Source organism: Penicillium citrinum, assembly GCF_028827155.1.
Source record: "Penicillium citrinum strain IBT 23319 chromosome Unknown utg000001l:1.0-4955037.0:1.0-4956770.0, whole genome shotgun sequence".
Lineage (NCBI taxonomy): Eukaryota > Fungi > Ascomycota > Eurotiomycetes > Eurotiales > Aspergillaceae > Penicillium > Penicillium citrinum.
In genome coordinates this window covers 2,968,505-2,986,924 of record NW_026622686.1, presented here as the reverse complement: position 1 = coordinate 2,986,924, position 18,420 = coordinate 2,968,505, and the positions used below count along the sequence as shown (strand labels likewise).

The following is an 18,420-nucleotide window of genomic DNA, read 5'->3' as shown; positions in this document are numbered from 1 at the left end:
TTTCCAAATTAGGTTAGCGCGGGGAATGGGTATGCAAACACGACAAACTCTCCAAAGAAATCATGACTCTTTCCTCACATCGGAAGCTTCTTTGTCTATACAATCATGGCGACAACCACCGAAGGCACGGCTCAGGCCGGTGTGAAGCCGTTCGAGTAAGATACATCAGTTTTTGAGAGTATCTGCGACATAGCTAACCTCATTATAGCATCGTCGCAACATACAATGAGCTGCTACGCTCCGACCCTGACCTCACTATGCCCATTGCGGCTATTGAAGCTCTCGTGCTTCTTCTCACACATGAGCCATCCTCAACAATCTCAGAAACCCTTGACCTTTTGGAGAAATCTACCGCCCACCTAAAAAAAGCCATTCCCAACCCAATTGGTCTCTCGGCCGGAACCGATCTTTTCCAGCGATATCTGATTACCACATTACAACGACCTGGGCAGCTGGGACCCGCTGGGGACTTCAAGGCTATCCGGACACACCTTCTGTCTAATGGACGATTGTTTATTCGGCGTGCCAAGGAAAGTCGAGAGAAGATTGTGGCATTTGGACGAGGCTTCATTCGCGACGGTTGCACAGTGCTCACAAACGGTGGATCCAGAGCTGTCGCATCTTTGTTACAAAAAGCGGCTGACGAAGAGGGAGGCCCTTCGGCAGTGCGATTCAGAGTTATCTATGTTCTGTCGTCGATTAGCAAGAATATTGAGGAGCCATCTGGTGAACCAGAGGGTATGGAAACGGTGCGTGCACTGAGAGCAAAGGGTGTGCCAGTATCAACAATTCCCGAGTCAGCAGTGGCGTATGCCCTCGGAAAGGCAGACATGGTTATTGTTGGTGCTGAAGGTGTTGTGGAGAACGGAGGTATTGTCTCCCGCATGGGTACCTATCAGATTGGTCTGCTGGCCAAGGCTATTGGGAAACCGTTCTACTGTGTGGCAGAGAGCCATAAGTTCGTTCGTCTTTACCCGCTTGGCCAGTATGATCTACCGATCGAGCAACATGTCATTGAATTCAGGTCTGAAGAAGACATTGCCGAACAAAGCAAGCAATCTGCCGATGCAAGCGCGGATCGGCCGATTGAACTGCCACTTTGTGATTCAGTGGATTTCACTCCTCCGCATCTGATCTCGGCTTTGATTACTGACAGCGGTGTTCTGACACCTAGTGCAGTCAGTGAGGAACTTATCAAAATTTGGTTCTAAAAAGGGAATTCTATGGACGCTAAATGGGAGCTTGACTCATGCTCTTATTGAGAGGGCTTCGCTCCGGCCTTTTTGTACCTTTGAGCTGAGATGAAAAGATTCTTTACGAAATAGATGACATGATTTGGAATGACTGTTGTATCTTTCTCTACCGGCTTGCAGCTGGCATATACTCTTAACTTCAATAATTAGTATTTGAACGATAGCCTTATCGCCCAAATAAGGACTACTACCCTAGTAGAAAACTAGTATGGTACTAGTATTCTGGTATAAGCTCTTGGTGGGATCTCGCACAGGGCCATCGGTTGATTTATATTCTCCTGTACCTTTCTCTGTATAGCATCAAGTACTGCATAGCAGAAGTAAACCAGCATTGTCTGGAGACTACTCAACCTTGACTCTGCTCCGATTCGACTTGACGCCATCCATAACGTATCCGGATCAGCCTCAGAGCCATCATCTCCGGTTCTTTGCCACTTTTTGATACTTTTACTTCCTTTGAGGAAAGGAGGAGGGGTATTTCTTTCAATATGTCTCTAATTTATGATGCTTTTGCGGTTTTCTGTTGTATTTCTATCTTGGTTCGTAGCAAGCTGTACACTGGATTCTTTCACATTTCTCTTTGATCCTTCACAGCCACATCCGAGGTCAGATTTAGATAAATGAAAACAAAATTATCACAGAATATGTAACAATGAAACCTCACATCCTTGAAGCAGTGTGGCACTACGACTACCCCGCTCAGTGAGAAAAATTCCGTAACGTTTCGACCCCGTATAGATTAGGCCTTATTTTCCATCTGAGGAGACCACATGATAAAATATTTGAATGACTTCACTTGAATATCCAGGGTTCTTTGAAAGTTATTCAAGAATCAGTCTCGATATTACCAGTGATTGAATCGATTTATTTTTGTCTCTATTATTCTTTTGTCGAGACAAGAAGTGCTAGCTTGCATCCTAGTATCTACGATTCAGATGGACACTTAGTGCTTGGAATGATTCAAAACTGGCGACTATACATCATTGAGAAATTCCAAAGTGAACCTGAACATTTCACCAATGATCTCTTCAGGGACGAAGTGTGCCCCAGTGATTTTGTCAACCCCCATTGTCATGGCATCGTTATCATAAATCATAGAAAGTAATTGGGCGTTCAAATATCCATCTGAACTAGTATTTGTCCATCCGGGTATCATCTTCATCAATGACATCAGGTCATAGTCGTAGGGAGAAATAGTGACATGTCGTTGTTTTGTTTGGGGATTTGAAAACGAGAACGATTGTATATCCATTGTCGTCACTCAATGGTCGGCACATCTCGTGAATCAGTACTACTGATTATTTTGGTCCGGAGGAGCATGATATCCTGTGGGCCAACCAGTCCGAGACACAGTTTAGTATCTTCAGGTCGTGATCTGATTCGAAAAAAGCGTGTACAGATCCTGCGTTTGCATCGCAGCAAAGGCATAAAGCAGTAGGTATCCGAGAACTACGAATACCCACAAAGTGGCCATTTTACGAGGGGCAAACGGCGAAGTCGGTGAAGTGGTAGACGAGGCGGAGGAAATTCACCGATATCTCGCTGATTTGATGACAGGACTCTTAATTCCAGTACTTATGATCAGTGTGCAGTAGTCCTGTAGAAATAGGACCAAAATGTAGGACAATACTATCTTATCAAAGTGAAATTGAAGACGGGGATGGAATAATCGTTGCCACACCTCAACGAACAACTCATGTAGGGTTTTAAACCCAACTCGACCGACAAAATCCAAGAGGGCCTGACAGGGTCATCTCCGAGAGTTTCCAGCCAATACGAGATAATCGTGTATCGGATTCCGGCCATTAAGCGTACTCTCGGGGCCCAATCGATGCAACTTGAAGTACAATGATGCGGGGTTCCTGGACGCCGCAGAGTCCTTCAGACACAAAGAAGGGCTCCACTGGAGACGGTTCAGGGTCTGCTGGTCAAAATTACTTCGGGTCCTCAAAGTTGTTCTGGGAATTAGGGCTTGAGAGTAAGTTGAGGGCTGACGGGCTCGTGATCTCTGAGGGGCTTGGGTCGCCCTGGCGATCGCGGCTTGTTCTTGTGCTCGGTTGCTTAAGTGGGAATAATAGTGGGGGAAAGGAAGATATTACCCCTTCAATGAGAATTAGTGTTTACGGTCGTCTACGATTGAGCTTTGCAGGATTTGGAAGTGTGTGGAGAGTCTATTGAACTCTTGAACTGTCGTCGTTCTGAGTCGACTGTCGCACTCCACTGTGGTACGAGCTGCCAGTGGCCGAACGATCGATATTGGAGCCATGTGGAATTCCTGGAAGTGATGATTTAGGCTGAGCGAAGCCTCTTATTTATAGAGTTTGTGACTAGTGTCTTGCGCCGTGCTTGACTGTCGGTTGTACATAGATATCAATCTGGTATTCAAGTTTTTAGTATGAAGAAGGGCACGTTGATATCGGAGAATCACACACTATGCAGTAGCGTCAGGTGTCATACCTCGGGCGCAGTGAATCTTGCGAACAGTCTTTCTCCGTTTGATTGGGAAGGCAAACAGGAATATCCAGTAGAAGTGGTTAAACTTGAAGGAAATTGAGGTATGAGATCAGAAGCTTGCGCAATCTACACTCCTATAATGAGGACAACCGCGAGCCTCGTGGAACACTGCCCCAACATCCAGCTGATCGTCGATTTAAGAGACATTGCATTTATTAAACAATGAGTATATCGAGTAGAGTATCCCGTATATAGTAGACTGATTTAGCAGAAGGTCATCCACTCCAACTAAATCAGCTGGACATCACCCGACCTCATCCACGTAGAACTCGAATCGAATCAACTTGAAATACATCGAAAAACCTTCATGGCCGAGCGATCTATAGCCCCGCAAACCCAACCCCGCTCCCCAGTTCCTCATCCAACGTTCTCTACAGGACATCCATCAGGAACCTCGAACAACAAGTTAAACCCGAAAGAAACCAGAGATCATCATTCCGCACGAATCCGGGATATCATCCCCCCCCCCCCTCCTTCTCCCCGCCAACAAAACCCCAATCATTTACAATCCGGGTAGTAACGTGGAAGTAAAAAAGATACTGTACCTGATTTTACCAGACCGATACATCACATCAAATTACATTGATCTCCAAAATGGATGCCCAACCATTAACACACCTCCAATCCGAATCCGAGACCCCCTACACACCGCTTGACAGCGGCGCCTCCCGTCCTCCGACGCACACCCAACGCCTGGGTCTTGGTCTCTTCGGCGATTTCTTAGTCGGCGCGGTAGTCGTCGGTATCGGGTATTGGAGCGAGAACCGAATCGATTGCGGAAACGTGTCAGTGAGCAAAATTGAATGGGACGAGACCAAGATCTTGGAAATGGATGAATGAGCGGTCTTCTTATCTAGGAATCGGATCTAAACTGCCCTGGATTAGATGTTATGGAGGGGATAATGCAGTCCTTGTATGATCTCCAGTCTCAGGAGATCTTGTGGGGCAGTGATGCATCTGGCCTAGAGTGGTTTGCAGGTTTGCACATGGACGAGGGTAGTTTGGATATTGTCTTTGATGTTTGGATGCTAGTGCTGGATGGTTCTCCGACGTGGGTATTCTTGGTTGGATATGACCTGAGCGAATCTGCTTGTTTGTTCCTTTTCTTTATCTTTCTTTTTGTTTTTTCTCTCTTTTTCTTCCTTTTCTGAATTATTTTTCTTTGTTTATTTCAATCTGGTCGGGTCCGATGCCGGTGGTCTTAGTCTGCATGGTCTTTTTGGCGTTTTACCATAGAGGTCTTCCAAGTTGTTATGCTCATGGCAAGTATTAGCAATGCAGTGAGAAGTATAGAACGACAGGAGGACAGCAGCAGCCATTGTATTTCAATTCAATTATTCAAATTATTGACCATCCTTGACAATGGTTTTCAAGAGTAGGGCAGGTCTGGCCAGACCAGACCTCCCTGGTACATAACTATGTATAACTATATGTTGTATGTGCATACAGTAGTAGGGTCGGTCCATCTCCGCCACTATTGACGCCCACAGGGAGGTGCAGGGATAAATACCGGGCCTTTGATTAACATATTCGATCCTTGCAGGATTGTCTAGAACCATCTATCGGAGTATTGTATCTATTTTCTATTTTGAGCGATGGTAGTACATACACTGATATTACCCTATACACTGCGTTCATTCAATGCGACAATTTATTGCATAGATAGGCATCTGCATACCGTGTATTTTGTACCCTCGGGTAGGCAGTCTGGATGTCTCAGACAGAACGAACGTCTCTCGGGCTAAGTCCTACATTAGCGTGAGAATCGGAGGTACCTCGGACAAGATGGCGTTCAAAAGGAGCAGATGGCCGATGCAGATGCAGTTTAGTGGTAGAGGGAGGGTCTGGACTGTCATGATCGATTTTAGGAGTCAGGTAGATTAGATGGTTGTACTAGTGGCGAGGAACGAGCCTTGGGAAGTTCTAGACGATCTGAGATAGTAGACATCGGCGCTAGCGAGGTACGAAATGCAAGTAGATACATCCTATGTATGTACTAGTCAACTACTCTGTACATAGTGTATTGACGCTAATTTTGTTGTAGTTGATTAATGAAAAGAATCCACTGGGTAATTAATTTAATTGGAACGAGATGACAGTTGACCCGTTTGTTCATGCCGAAGTGCTGTCACGGATTACATTCTGCAATTCTTAGTAAAAAAGCCTTGGAATCATGATTGAGAAAAAATTGAAAATATTATTATTACTTTTATGATGGTTACTTTTTTGATGATAATTGTCAGTATTACATATTCTTCGTAGAGACCGTTTGTGGCGATTGATCTTGTCCGACTCAAACACCGCCACCAAATTACCAATAATGTACTGTATGTACGGCGTACCAATTACTAATTTACCAAGATCAGTATCATTAGTATCCACGAGTACTCCTCCCGAGTATTGTAGGCTGAAACCTGACTGAGTCATGAAGCACCGCATCACTACATGTTTAAAGTGTTTATATACTACTACTCCTACTAGACATAGCAGGAGGAGGTAGAGTATAACATATCATGCTGAAAATTTGAAGCTCATCCTGCAGGAGTGCAGTGCAACGAAAAGAACTCACCATCGAAATTAGTCTGACTTTCAAGCGACCGAATCGGCCATTTTTTGCTGATCGGATCCACTCGGCGAGGACAAATCTACCCCTTCGTGGCTGGTGCATTCCCATTGTGTGTGCAGTATCAGTACGGAGTACAATGTGAGTACAACCAAGTGCAGAGGATAGAGTAGAGACACAGACTCTGTGTGCTCATTGTAGGATGTAGAAATAGCGGAGAGTGTACTGTTGTATGTATCTGTATACATGGGATGTATACGGTACCACCCGATAAGCCGTGAGAGTGCGTAAGATCGACTCCATCCCGCGTGTCAACCCAAGGATTGTAGGCTTCTGGACCGTCGGCGGATGGAGAGACGGGGCCCACTGGGCGTCCAACGGTGGTCTTGGCCCTGAAGACTTGAGGGCACGCGCGCAGGGCACGAGATGTGTGAGTGGAATGGGTTGGGCTGTGATATTCTTGATATTCTTGAGATTGAGTTACAATACAGTAATTGTAGTTAGTGTACACGGTCGATCAATCATCAGATCACCAGTATCACTGACACACAACAGTAAACACGCTGTGTATACACTCTTCCTGTACTATACATAGTACACAGACCGAGTCTCTGAATTTTTTGTGTAGCCTAGTGGATATCCCCCACACATGGGGCCAGCAATTTCCAATGACGATGTTGTGCCGATCTCCCCTGAGACTCGTGCAACATAGTCTTCCGTACGTACATAGTAGTATGTACATATCAGAGGATCTGAGAATGAGTATCAGTGATATTCAGTAGGATCATGTCGAGTAAATAAGTCAGTACTAATGAGTAGTGGTGATATATTAGTATCGTACAGGAAGTAGAGAATAGAAAACAACAACAATAATAGTAATAATAGAGTATGCAAGTAAACAGAGAAGAGTAAAAGGGAGAATGCCAACGCCAATTCGACTTCGTCCTTGCGTTTTCCTTTCTTCTCTTCTTTTCTCTCTTCTCTCTTCTCTCCTCTCTCTTCTCTCTTCTCTCGCTTTTCTTCTCTCCTCTTATCCACTCCTTCTCTCCCTTTTCTCTCCCTCGACCTCCCTCTCATTGTACTTCTACCTTTGACCGATTGTTGACTGCTCAACTATTATTCGTCCATTTCCATCCCACATCTCACCCCAGTGGCTTTGCTGAAGAATCGTCCCTTTGCTCGTCCCCTACACTCCATATGAGTCCCGTCACCTTCCCAACTTCTTCGTTCTTTTCATTGCGAACACCCTCACCGTCGCCCTCACTTTGACTCTCCCAGACACAAACAACCTCTGTCAACTCTGGCTTGTACTGCTTGCTACCTTGAGGGGTTCTACCCAAAACCCCGTCCGTCATGGCGATATGGCCCTTCGGTCGTAAAAATAAACGCCACACTATTCAAGTGAGCGCCGAAGAGGCAGATGTCCTGCAAACTTCCCTCGAACGTGCTCAAGATCCTCCCTCTACTGCTGCCGCTGCTGCTGCTGCTGCCGACGACGCTGCCGAGCCCACGTTGGGCCGCAAATCCTCCCGTCGCCGCTCTCTTCGTCAAGCAAACCGTCTCTCGCGCAATACCGATGGCTCAGAGAGTCTACGAGGGTCGATGCGTCTCTCAGCGCATCGTCCACTTTCATCCCTAGATCAACGCACTTCCGAGCCAGAAGATCGCGGTAAACCCGATGTCCATGGCCATCCACGGCCACCCTCTCGAACCGGATCCCTCATCAAAAAATCCCACCAAAATGGCCACCCGGGGCCCAACAAGCTGCGAAAGAGTAAACGCAGGACCGATGAGGCAATCCGCGAACGAGAAATCAAGATGCTATCATCCACCCCCATCGATGTCCCCCACCGATCCGGTGGCCTCGCGGGTGACTATATCCTGGAACACCGACGTCGCAAAGCGAATGGTCGACGCGCCGACCGATATTTGTCTGATATCAGTCTCTCCATTCGCGATTCCGCCGCATCCTCATTGTCAGATGCCTCTGACCCTTACACTTACAAAGTCAACGCGTTCGCTGCGTTGACTCCCCGTCCCGTTGTACGATACGTCGAAGCACCGCGACCGACCACCATGAGAAGTCAGACCGAACCAACCGCCTTGGGAAGACACGATAAGAACAGAATGCATACCAGCAATATGTCACAAGAAGACCTCTATTACTCTAGGCGGCGGGTCAATGAACTGGCTGATTCGTTAGATGCAAGTACGCTACGTGAATTACTAGATCGAGATCGCCGTCGTCGCGAGAAGAAGCAGATTGATGATACTGAAAGATTACATCGCAAGCTGCAAGAGCAGGCGGATGCCCAGCAGGCCGAGAGTGCCAGAGAGCAAGGACTGGAGGAAAAAGACAATGTCAACAAACCACTCGAAATCGAAGAAACGCAGCAGCCTCAACCACATGCTGAGGCCCCCGTGGACTCTTCGGTCGATGCTCCACCGGAGACATACAGGGAACATGTTGTAGAAACGATTCCAGAGGAAACTAGCGGTACCACTCCCGAATTGCAAACCGAATCTTGGGCGCGCGATGAGTCTAAGGCCGGCGAAGTAGTTGCTGGAATCGAATCTCGACGGGCATCACTCGAAAGTGCCAATGTCACTCGAAATGTCGATGACAGCTCTGTTCGTGAGCCGAAGCTCGCTCCGCGACCCAGCTTTACGCCTTCACATGAGATGGGCATGTCACGAACTACACTCTCCCCTTCTCACTCCTCCATTCGTCACGGAGTCAACAGCAGTCATTCGCAAAACTATGGTGTTGGGTCTACCTCGGATGTCTCTGACCGTCGCCCGTCTGAATCTAGCGGCCATCGTAACGGTGGGAATACTATCACCTCCTTGTTCCGACGTGGCTCGTCTCGTCTCAAACGCCGATACCGCGAACGCTTTCAAGAATCTAGCACTGATGTCTCGAACGCATCGCACGAGTCTTTCTACAAAATCCAGACCCAGTCTTCTCCACCTCAATCATCCTCTGCTGCCATCCCTCCTCGTCCCTTTGTTCAGCCAACTGGAATTGTGAAACGCTCACAATCCAAGTTTACTGAGCACTTTGGTGATGAGCCTCCTATGTCGCCTCCTGATTCTCGCCTCCAATCTCCTGATATTCCCGAACAGGTGCTTGAGTCATCACTAGAGAATGAAAAAGAGGCTACCTTCTTGCATGGTCCTTCTCCTACGCCTGGCATGGATATTATCAATCCGCATAAACGCCGACATCAATCTTGGAATGACAGTATCGACGCCGAATCCGACAATGTACCACTCTCACAATCACTGGCCTCCATTGACTCTGAGGGCTCCTGGATGTCTGGTCAGTTCTTCCGCCGTATGTCGCAAAAGCCTAGCAGTCCAGTTCGATCCCACGTGAATTCCTTCGGGGCTAGCCCTGTGGATGGTCCCGCCGATACTCAAGATGACGGGCGAGAATCTATTGATTCCCGCAGCGCTATGAGTAACGTGATGGGTGAGCCCGAGCTGGATGATGCGACAGCTCCCAGTACCAAGAAACCCTCCGAGATGTGGCACCACGAGGTTGGACGACGACCTATGATTGTCACTCCTAGCAATCGACCCAAGTCCAACCAGGGAATGCTGCTTAAGAGCATTCCATCTTTGTCCCCAATCTCTGCCGAGGATGGCAACAGTTCCGAGGAAGAGACAGCTCCTCCTACCAATGTTCAGCGTATCGCCAGCATGCATGGCGAAATCGGACACATTGAGCAGGAGTAGTTCTTCTCCCATCAGGCCATTTGGATTCTTTACTACACATGGTTCTACGTGTATACTCCCTTCAGCCCATTGTTCTTCTATGCTGGGTTTTACAGTCCTGCCCAGTACACTCAGTACATAACCTGTCACTCCTTTTTAGATTTGCTTTTCTTTTGTTACTTTCCTTTGTTCCTGGACACTCAAGTGATCCTACGCAGTGAATCTGCTCTCATGTGTACGATGTGATGCGATGTGATGCAAGGCACCTTATTATCCTTCCACCGCATAATTACATCTTACCCCTTCTCACCCCATCCCCTTGCCCTGATCCCCTACTGCCCTCCCCTCCCCTTCCCTGCACCTCCAACATTCTGAGCTTGTTCATCTCCAAATGCTATTCCCCTGTGCCTCGTTGATACCCCAACTCGCCCCATGTTTTATTTGCACTTTTACAACATGCATAAATTCCATTCTTCCATGTCTCAATAGCACCAGTCCATTGACCATTTCAGATCTGTTCGTTTATTCAATATACCATACCATCCCTTTTGGTGCCGATATTGGATCTTTCCATTCTGAACCTTACACCCCGTTGATGAGGGTTACTTTCGATACCCCGGGGTTCCTGCGATCGCTGCGCGATGCCCCCTGATATTACTATTTCCTCTTGCTTAATATCTTATTTCATTTTCCCTGCCTTGAGCACTGCCCACTACCCACTGTCTCAAATACGGTCAAACATATCCCAAGCCGGACCTATGCGACCAAATCAGACCGATTCTACGCTCGTCTCGTCAATTTCCAATGACTCGGACTGATTGTGTTCCATTTCCATCGGTATTTGGTTCGGGGGCGGTGTTTGATACTAGAAAGAGCCAGAATGTGGCAAGTATATCGTACTGAGAAAGATCTCGATAGGATCGGATGAATAATCTTGTAATTGATAATCTGCCATAAAACTCAGCTGTATATTATATCATTAGCTATACTACCTCTACTGCATACTGTAAGATCTCCTCAACTTGGTCATTACATAGTACATATTCTCCGAATAACTCAGTGTAGATGCTTACTCATTGACTAGACTGGCCCAATTCATAAGCATCCGATCACGTCATCCTCCGCCTTTATTCTGCCTCTTCCCACCGCTCAACTCCTTTTCCTCGGACGCTCCCAAGCAGCTTTCAATTGGATTGTCGATCACGCAAACCCCGTCTCTTACAGCTTCAGAACCCGAATCTGACCATGCGCCCAGTAAGTCTACCGCCATTCCCTTCAATTCCAGTTCCTTCCCTACCAATCCGTCCCGGTGGTGGGACATTAACCCGCCTGGTCTTGACCAGAACGGATTAATCATCCACACCCCCTTACCTAATCAACCTCCACCACCGGACCGGAACGTCATCGGCCTATAAAATCCAACCGCCCCTCAGTTGTGCCCCTCTCTTGAAATTCCAAGCTCACATCTTTCAAAAGTTCAAGCCGTCTCCTCTACGTCTATCTAGACTTTCTATCTGCAGAGCTACTCCCTCCGTGCTCCGCTCGTCTATTCCAAAGCGTCTTCCTGTGCAGACTCCATTCCGAACTTTCACCTCTACCCCAATCCCGCATTTTTCGCAATCCACCCACAAAATGGCCGGCGGCAAGGTTGTTGAGATTACCTCGTACGTAACACCGGAAAATTGAAACACTTCCAAAAAAAATGAAATATATACTCATTTACTTCCAGCAAGGCTGAATGGACCGAGAAGGTTGTGAACTCCAAGGAGCCCGTTCTCGTCGATTTCTTCGCCACCTGGTGCGGTCCTTGCAAGGCCATTAGCCCTCAGATCGAGAAGCTCAGCATTGCCCATGAGAACGTTAAGTTCTTCCAGGTTGATGTCGACAAGGTCGCTGACGTCGCTGCTGAGAACGGTATCTCCGCTATGCCCACTTTCCTCTTCTTCAAGAACGGTGAGAAGGTTGAGACTGTCCGTGGTGCCAACCCCCCTGCTATCCAGACTGGTCTGGCCAAGCTTCTGGAGTAAGGATGGAAATGATACCTCTTTTTGACGTTTGAAAGTTCTTTTTTTAAATTAGATATGGGATCATTGTTGATGGGAATTTTATTTTTATTCTGGACCTTGTGTCCGTTGATTCCTAATTGTTTTTTTTTGTAGACTTTTTTCAGTCAAGACGTAGGTGTATCTTTTTTATTTTCGTAGTAAATTTGTTTGGTGTACCGTAATCTTATCGTTGGAGTGAGTTTGTTTCGTGTACCTTAAGACTCACAATCGACAGCGAAATTTGCAGGCTCAAAGTTGGCGGATGTTGAAACGAGACATGGCCACACACCGCGACGCAAATACCTTGAGATACTAACCACATAACCAAGACCAAAATGCAATTGAACCAAGACTAGAAAGAACATCCAATAAAATTCACAAGTTCCGTCGAAGAGGTACCAAAATGTATAAACACATAACCAATCTTCACAATAATCTCGTCCAATGTTCGGTATGTATTCGGAGAATTCCCCAAGAACCTCACATGCATGCAGGCAGTAAATCCCAAATTCTGTACATAGTGTACTGTAGAAACTCGTGCAGCAGGCTATAGTATGCGTCATCTGCGCATGGATTTCGGGAATATTCCGAGACTGCGAGCGTGGGGTTCTTGCATGAGGCTACACACCGACACTGAGGGGCAGGTGGGTTCATGATATGATTGCTTCGAAGCTAAAGTTGGATGTCAAGTGATACATTCTATACAAGATGAATGGCGATGTCATTGGCGTTTTTCTTTAGATATATCTGATATCGAGGAGGGCAATTTGCTAGAGCTTGGGAACGAGGAATCTGGTTCTGCCTTCAATTTATCTGTTTGGGCTTACAATTTCCACCACCAGTGCAGATAGCATTGGCAAGCCATTTTCTTTTTTTTTTTTTAAAAAAAAAAGAGATTTTGGTCTGGTCCTATCCAATCTATGATTGTCGACAAGGAAGGGAGAAACCGTTTAGATGCTTGAATGCCCAACTGAGAGTTTGAGAAGTTTGATCTCGACTGTATACTACTATCAAGCTGAGCTATTCTAGCTAGAGAACGCTTTAAGACAGACAGATTGAATATCAGCAAGCCCGTTTTCGGCTTCATGAGGAATATGATACGCCTTATCACTGATCCATCGTGTATCTCGCCAATTTTTCGTGAAGCTGAATCGTTTCTTCTACTAGTATATCCCCTTCTAGCAATGATTGAGTAGAACCTACACAGAATTGTTCAACACCAATTGGCGTATAGACTTGAAGTCTATCCTAGATTCCCAAGCCCAACGACAACACTCGCAGTTCTGATCTTTGCTGTTCAATTTCTGTTGCCTAGCCTCTTTTCAAAGACAAGTTGACCAGTATACACAATCAGTAACTTTCCAGCCGAGATAGGCTTCTCGCTAGACAATTCTTAAAGCGGGTTCAATTCTAGACTACATCATTATCGAACTCGATATGACGAGCATCTCTTGGTGGCTGCGTAGCTGCATCCCAGCAACTTTTTAAGCTGCTGACACAAAATCCTCCCAAGAATATAGAGACTAGGTAGTTTCAAGTACCGGGCGATGCACGGGCAACACACAACGGGGATGACCGTGAGTACACAGAAATACTAGCACTGAGGTATATGTAAAGAGCATGGACCATTTAGGGCTTTTGTCCACCAAAATGGAGCCAACCCACAGCATGCCATGCGATTGACAGTTCCGAGTCAACCCTAGACATATCAAACGTTCGTATTCCACCTCAATCTGCATAATAACTACTCCGTACCTGCAAGTCACGCCGGATATCAAGACCCACACGCACGGAAAATGCACGCGGACGCAAAACACGTCCGATAAAGCCGACAAACTACGGCAAGTTTATGGTTCGGCTATACTCCCGATTGAATCGACTGGGGTACCCCCATTTCTTTATTGGTGCCAAATTCGATCGATCAGAGTGATGTATCTGATAAAAAAAAACCATGGCTTCCACATGTCGAAGTGTCCTAGAACTCAAGCCATGGATGATGAGAAACAATTCCACCTCAATCACCACGGCGCTGGGTGGCGCTAACAACTTAGATCGATCAGATCTCGGCGGGTCTGGCTGAGCATTTCACAAACCCTGCGCCACTAAGCACTGGTCGAGTCAGTCACGGTACTGTACGGACCTAGAATGGCCAGCTGGAGTGGGAATGGGGCTAAATAATAGTAATATAAATTAATTTGCTTGCGAGATTATTTTTTATTAGAATGTTTTTTTTTTTCATGATACTCAAGCCGAGGCACGTCCGAGCCGTCCCTCCTACCACAAACGGGTCTTGCGGCTCTACAAGAGTAGTTCATCCTCCTCGGCAAATAAATCTATTCATGCTGAGTGGAGTTGATCAGTATCATTTTCAAAGCACCGGTTCACGCTAAAGAAGAGCTTGGATGAATTTGTGATAGATCGTCAACAACCGAATGTATCGATAGATCCGGATGAACAGTGCAGGGCAGATGGAACAAACTCTGCCACGCCCAGCAAAGAACCATACAGGAACAGCTCCATGAGAAGACCTGTTGATTGAACGGCCCCAAACCCAAACTTGAACCGCGTGGAAGTGGGTCTCGCACTGGATCTTTCTCATTTGTGTCTGCCCTGCCAGTGGTGACGGGCGACTGGATGACCCGGCGCAGCTGAACTCGATTCTTAGTGTAGTTTCGGTCAGCCCTTCCAATCAATTTGACTCCGAGCAAGATCAAGCCAAAAGTCTCGTTGGAATATTTCAAGGATCAGGAGAAATTGACATCTACTCAAATTGACTTTTCACTTGTGTAAAATGGAACAATAGCATTTCACCTACAGATGCAGTAGCGCAGGATCTATTGACCTCAACGAGTTAGAACAGGGCTTAAGTCTAGATATTCTATTGAACAGAGTATCTCACGGGCCCACGCCAATGATACTGGGCAAATCACTCTGATACGCCAAAATCAAAAGACGCCCCATCGTTCCCTTTCCACTTCGATCCGATCTCGATTTGTCACGGTCGAATATAGACCCCGGCGATAACTGGAATAGCCACCAGGTCGCTTCAAAAATCCACTTTTGACAAGGGTACGCTCGTACCAGGCGGGTCTTTTCTCCAAGACTACTTTTTCACATTGATTGTTGATTGTTCCTCGATTAATCTGAAACCTTTTTTTTTTCAGCCGACTTGGTGAGCTCGATATTGGCTTGACAAGCCATTACATCCACTATCATGAGCAATCTTGTAGAATGCATGTGTAGCTCTCGGTGGAGACCTTCCATATTCCAGATCGAATTAGGCTGCACGTCGCTTGTATTGATGATTTATTCGCCCAATGCCTGAGAGTTTACGACGCATCATCGTGTCAACCCTAGTGATATTATATTACTAGGCGAGATCCCCCGGGACTCAAGTTGAACTGGATCTGGGGTCAAATCTATCCCATTCCAAGGTCATCACGGCTCTTTGCTCATTCACTCGATAAACTCGTGTGAAATTCATCGTCGTTCATTCATACCTCTATATGATTTTGATTTTGTATTTTCTCTAAGCATCGCTCTCTTCTAACCGGCCTTTCTCGGACATTTCACACGCACACACACACATTCTCTCTCTCTCTCTCTACCGGAACTGCAAAATACCAAATCAATAAACGCTCTGCAGATGTCGTGACTGTATTTCATTCGACATCCTATACACCACCTACACGATGTCCGGTGAAAGCTCCCATGATGGGATTTCGCCCAATGCTTCGGACTCACTTGTCCACGTCTCTTACCTAGCAGGCTACATCTTTCTTTCTTATGTTATCAGCTCTATGGGATGTGCGACGACATTAGAGCTACTTCACAGGAGGACATCCAGATCTGGTTTCTACAATTGGTACGTCAATACGAATGATCCACTATGATTCCATAATGCTCCTAAGTGTCAGGTCAGACAGAACTAATACAAAGCCTTCAAAGGTATCTGCTACTCACTTCTTCTATCACAATGGGCGGTATTGGAATTTGGTGCATGCACTTCATCGGTAACCGTGCCATCGTCCTCGGAGATGGAGATATGGCAATTCAAATTCTATACAATGTCGCTTTCACAGGAACGTCCTTCGTGCTCCCGGTCATCGTATTGCTTGTTGCCTTCTACTCCGTTGGCGTCGAAGAGAAAGCGGGATATCTCCGGATCCTGGTTGGAGGCCTTTTGACTGGTAGTTCAGTGTGTGGAATGCACTATGTGGGACAGCTGGGTATATCAAACTATAGATGCTCCTATCGTGTTGCCAATGTCGTCGGTTCTGCCATCATTGCTGTTTTCTCAAGTACTGCGGCCCTTGGTATCTTTTTCCGGTGGAGAGCTACTTGGACGGATAGTTGGTGGCGACGTGGGATTTGCGCTTGCTTGCTTGCTGCTGCTGTCTCTGGAATGCACTGGACGGCTGCCGTTGGTACAATTTACAGAGAGCGTGACGAATCTCAAAAGAATGAGACTCAATTGTCTCGAAGCCAGGTCGTGATTATCTGTGCCGTTCTGGTTGGTCCCCTCTGATAATTCAAGCCTGGAAGTCGTATGACTAACATCTAAGCCAGGCCTGTGTCTCCTGCGTTATTCTCTCTGCCTGTGCGATTGTGGCCGGGGGAAACCGACGAAGATCAACAACTCGTGCCCATCAGCTTGTGCTCGCCTGTGCTTATTTCGACCCTGCAGGACGTGTGATGGTCACACCCCAGGCCCTCCTTCCAACTAGGAAAATCGTTGACCATTATATCGGACGGGTTTGTTCTCTTCATCGCATGTCACTTGGTATATGTGATCCATCTAATGTATGGTTCTTCACAGACATTCAAAGACGACGATCTCACTCGCACTCATCCTACATTCTTATGGGCATTTAGGGCAAGTCGAAACTGGGGTGTTGTGAAAGACCTCGTGCCCTTCATGAGAAAACGACTCGAATCCGAGGAACAGGCGATCCAAAAACATGTTCTCTCGAAAGGAGTAGTTATGGATAAAGAGACAGAGTTGCAAACAGATTTTGATACGCTTTTCAAGCAGCTATTCTGCGTCAGTGCGCAAGAGCTATCAAATGAATTGCGACTACCCCTGGAAGACCTTGGGACTCTCTACGACGATGTGCTCTCAACTGCAATTCCTGTCTCTAGACTATCCCGAGCAATGGGCCGCTCTTCCTTACGTACAGGAAAAGGTCAATTGATGTTCAGTGTTCGGCAGCTACAGAAACAAGAAGCGAATCGTTTGGCATCTTTTGGTTTCCGATTTGCAACCATTGAACATGTTACATCTGCACTCTCTCGTCGTATCCATGTCCCAGAAGTCACTCTTCTCGAACACCTTCGTGATATGCGCGACTATGCATCATCCAATCGCGGATTTTCAGAAGGCGTCCATCTCATCTCGTTCGTTATGCGTCCTACTGTCCAGGATCATTTCGAGATTTTAACCACCAAAGGGACTGCTAACCCTCTTCCATCCTCCACCTTGCCTATCAAAAGATTGAATGTGCAACATCTTGACCTTCTTTCCCATTTAGAAGGATGGTCCATGGCCTCTTGTCTTAAGTACCTTCAGTCTAATGCTGCTATTCAAAAGGACAAATCCTTAGATGAATTCCGGGAACACTTAATGCGAGGAATTATCTCACTCTCAAGTTCATTCCCAGAGGATATGCGATCTGCAGCTACCTTCTCCGCACGTCCTCTTGTTGCACCTTGTCGTGATCATTCACGCTCATCCCACGAAATGCAACAAACCCAACAATGTACTCTTCTCACTTTCTGTCTCGTCGGCACCCTCGACACTCAAGTCCCCAACCCAGACTTCACATTTACACCCTTCCGTCTTTTCCGTGTCCAGCAACAAGTAAACGACACATTTGCTGACCGCGAAGGCTTCAGCCGTGAACTTAATCAAGATCTTTTCTCTTCAGACACACATAAACGAACCGAATCCTCAGCCTCAGAATCAGACATGGTATCGTCAACACGTTCCGCAATTCTACGCATGTGGCCATCAAGAAAGCAAACAAGCTCACTTCCCTCGCGAAACTCGCAAGAATCAATGGTTGAACTTAACCCAGCTGTTCTCGGAGACATCACTGTTCAGAAAGAAGTAAGAGTGGACGTGACTCGTCTTAATGAAACAAACGCCGTTCAAAATGCGCGTGGAACTCACGATGCTATTATCGCTGCTGGTGATGGAGCTATCACGCCTACAACGTATGTCGATGAACTGTATAGTTTATGCTATGCACCGGGGATTCGCCTTCGTCCTGATTCGACCCTGCGTGCCTCTGTGAAATCCAACCATTCATGACCTTTTCATTTT

At 46.6% G+C, this 18,420-nt stretch overlaps 5 protein-coding genes across 5 annotated transcripts; all 5 read left to right on the top strand.

The window, feature by feature from the left end:
* Positions 1–105: 105 nt before the first annotated feature.
* On the top strand, positions 106–1,211 carry N7469_001124 (translation initiation factor eIF2B subunit alpha; the record flags this gene model as incomplete). The annotated part of the gene is made up of 2 exons (XM_056640044.1): positions 106–155; positions 209–1,211. 2 exons carry the CDS (start codon positions 106–108, stop codon positions 1,209–1,211), a joined length of 1,053 nt encoding a protein of 350 aa, XP_056505801.1.
* A 3,150-nt stretch (positions 1,212–4,361) lies between these two features.
* Positions 4,362–4,607, top strand: N7469_001123 (uncharacterized protein; the record flags this gene model as incomplete). The annotated part of the gene is made up of 1 exon (XM_056640043.1): positions 4,362–4,607. The coding sequence occupies one exon, from the start codon at positions 4,362–4,364 to the stop codon at positions 4,605–4,607; it is 246 nt and encodes an 81-aa protein (XP_056505800.1).
* Positions 4,608–7,683: 3,076 nt separating this feature from the next.
* On the top strand, positions 7,684–10,071 carry N7469_001122 (uncharacterized protein; the record flags this gene model as incomplete). The annotated part of the gene is made up of 1 exon (XM_056640042.1): positions 7,684–10,071. The coding sequence occupies one exon, from the start codon at positions 7,684–7,686 to the stop codon at positions 10,069–10,071; it is 2,388 nt and encodes a 795-aa protein (XP_056505799.1).
* A 1,458-nt stretch (positions 10,072–11,529) lies between these two features.
* Positions 11,530–12,071, top strand: N7469_001121 (thioredoxin family protein; the record flags this gene model as incomplete). Its single annotated transcript, XM_056640041.1, has 2 exons — positions 11,530–11,714; positions 11,780–12,071. Coding segments are annotated over 2 exons (477 nt in total), but the record flags the coding sequence as incomplete, so codon positions are not given.
* A 4,000-nt stretch (positions 12,072–16,071) lies between these two features.
* Positions 16,072–18,408, top strand: N7469_001120 (uncharacterized protein; the record flags this gene model as incomplete). The annotated part of the gene is made up of 3 exons (XM_056640040.1): positions 16,072–16,608; positions 16,665–16,850; positions 16,915–18,408. 3 exons carry the CDS (start codon positions 16,072–16,074, stop codon positions 18,406–18,408), a joined length of 2,217 nt encoding a protein of 738 aa, XP_056505797.1.
* Between the last annotated feature and the right edge of the window lie 12 nt (positions 18,409–18,420).